General features: G+C 40.1%; 1 protein-coding gene across 2 annotated transcripts in view; it reads left to right on the top strand.

Annotated features, from left to right (window-relative positions):
- The window catches only part of ints2 (integrator complex subunit 2), a 24638-nt gene extending 23984 nt beyond the window's left edge, over positions 1-654 (top strand). For both annotated transcript variants that reach the window (XM_005740351.1, XM_005740352.1), the window contains exon 25: positions 327-654. In XM_005740351.1, coding sequence (XP_005740408.1) covers positions 327-508 — 182 coding nt within the window. In that variant the 3' untranslated portion in view covers positions 509-654. The remainder of the gene's footprint in view (positions 1-326) is intronic.
- The last annotated feature ends 353 nt before the right edge of the window (positions 655-1007 follow it).

Genomic DNA, 1007 nt, shown 5'->3' on the forward strand with positions numbered 1-1007 from the left:
CTGGTTCATCCGTTTCACTCAACAATCGGCCATGTGCGTATGAAAACAAAGGCACTGCGCATGCGCGTTTTACTCATATTCTATCGCGATATTTCATTTTCCTATCGTTGCCTAACATTATACCGGTATTACCGTGAACAGTATAATATGGCCCAGCCCTACTACCATAGACATTTAAAGGTGTTGTCCATGTATGCTACTGCAGACAGGCTTGATCTACTTTGTTTATTCAGCATTTCTGGACGCTTCGATTGGACATAGAATAATTTGTGTAGATGAGTTTAGATCTACCAGTGCTAAAGAAAAACACTTGTTTTTTCACTCAGGCTTGCAGTATCTTAAGGAGAAACCACTGGAGGCTGTGGTCTCAGGAGGACACCCCTGCAAGCTGACTCTACCCCAGAAGACAGCAGAGGAGCTGGGTGGGGCTGACCCTGATGTCCAGCTCTGTTACTGCATAGAGGCCACCTTCATGGACATTATCAGCTGCACCCTTCACGGACTATAGAGCAAACACACACAGAGACTCTGGATGGTTCAAAGGGACTTGATTAAACCAACAACTCCAAACACTCTGTGTTCATGTGCTCTGTGATGATTTGTAGAAATCAAAATGTTTTGGGGGTTTTTCTTCGACCTCTGTAAGCATATTTTTTTAACTTTAAGTGCTACGACCTTTTTTTCTCAGGCACTGAAAAAATGTTGCCTTCAGATGTGAGAGTTTTGTAATGTATTTGTTTGTAATAAAACAAAGGAAATATCCGTCTGAGGTTTATTCTGCAGTGGGAAGTTTGGATAGATGTGGCATCTCCTCTCAGCATAAATCTGGACTCCTGGTTTTCGGTTTTCTGCCCCTTGCATATAATTAAGATTTTATTTCTTGTTTTTACTGGAAATAGTTAACTTTTTTTTATGCAATCAAAAAAAGACCTTTAAATCCAGTTACAGTTAAGTCTCAGGAGTTGTTTAAGTTTTTGACCTTTTAACATTTTAACACAAGTTCACAA

This window comes from Pundamilia nyererei, unplaced genomic scaffold, assembly GCF_000239375.1.
Source record: "Pundamilia nyererei isolate P.nyererei 1_Seehausen unplaced genomic scaffold, PunNye1.0 scaffold00099, whole genome shotgun sequence".
In the NCBI taxonomy this organism is placed as follows: Eukaryota; Metazoa; Chordata; class Actinopteri; order Cichliformes; family Cichlidae; genus Pundamilia; species Pundamilia nyererei.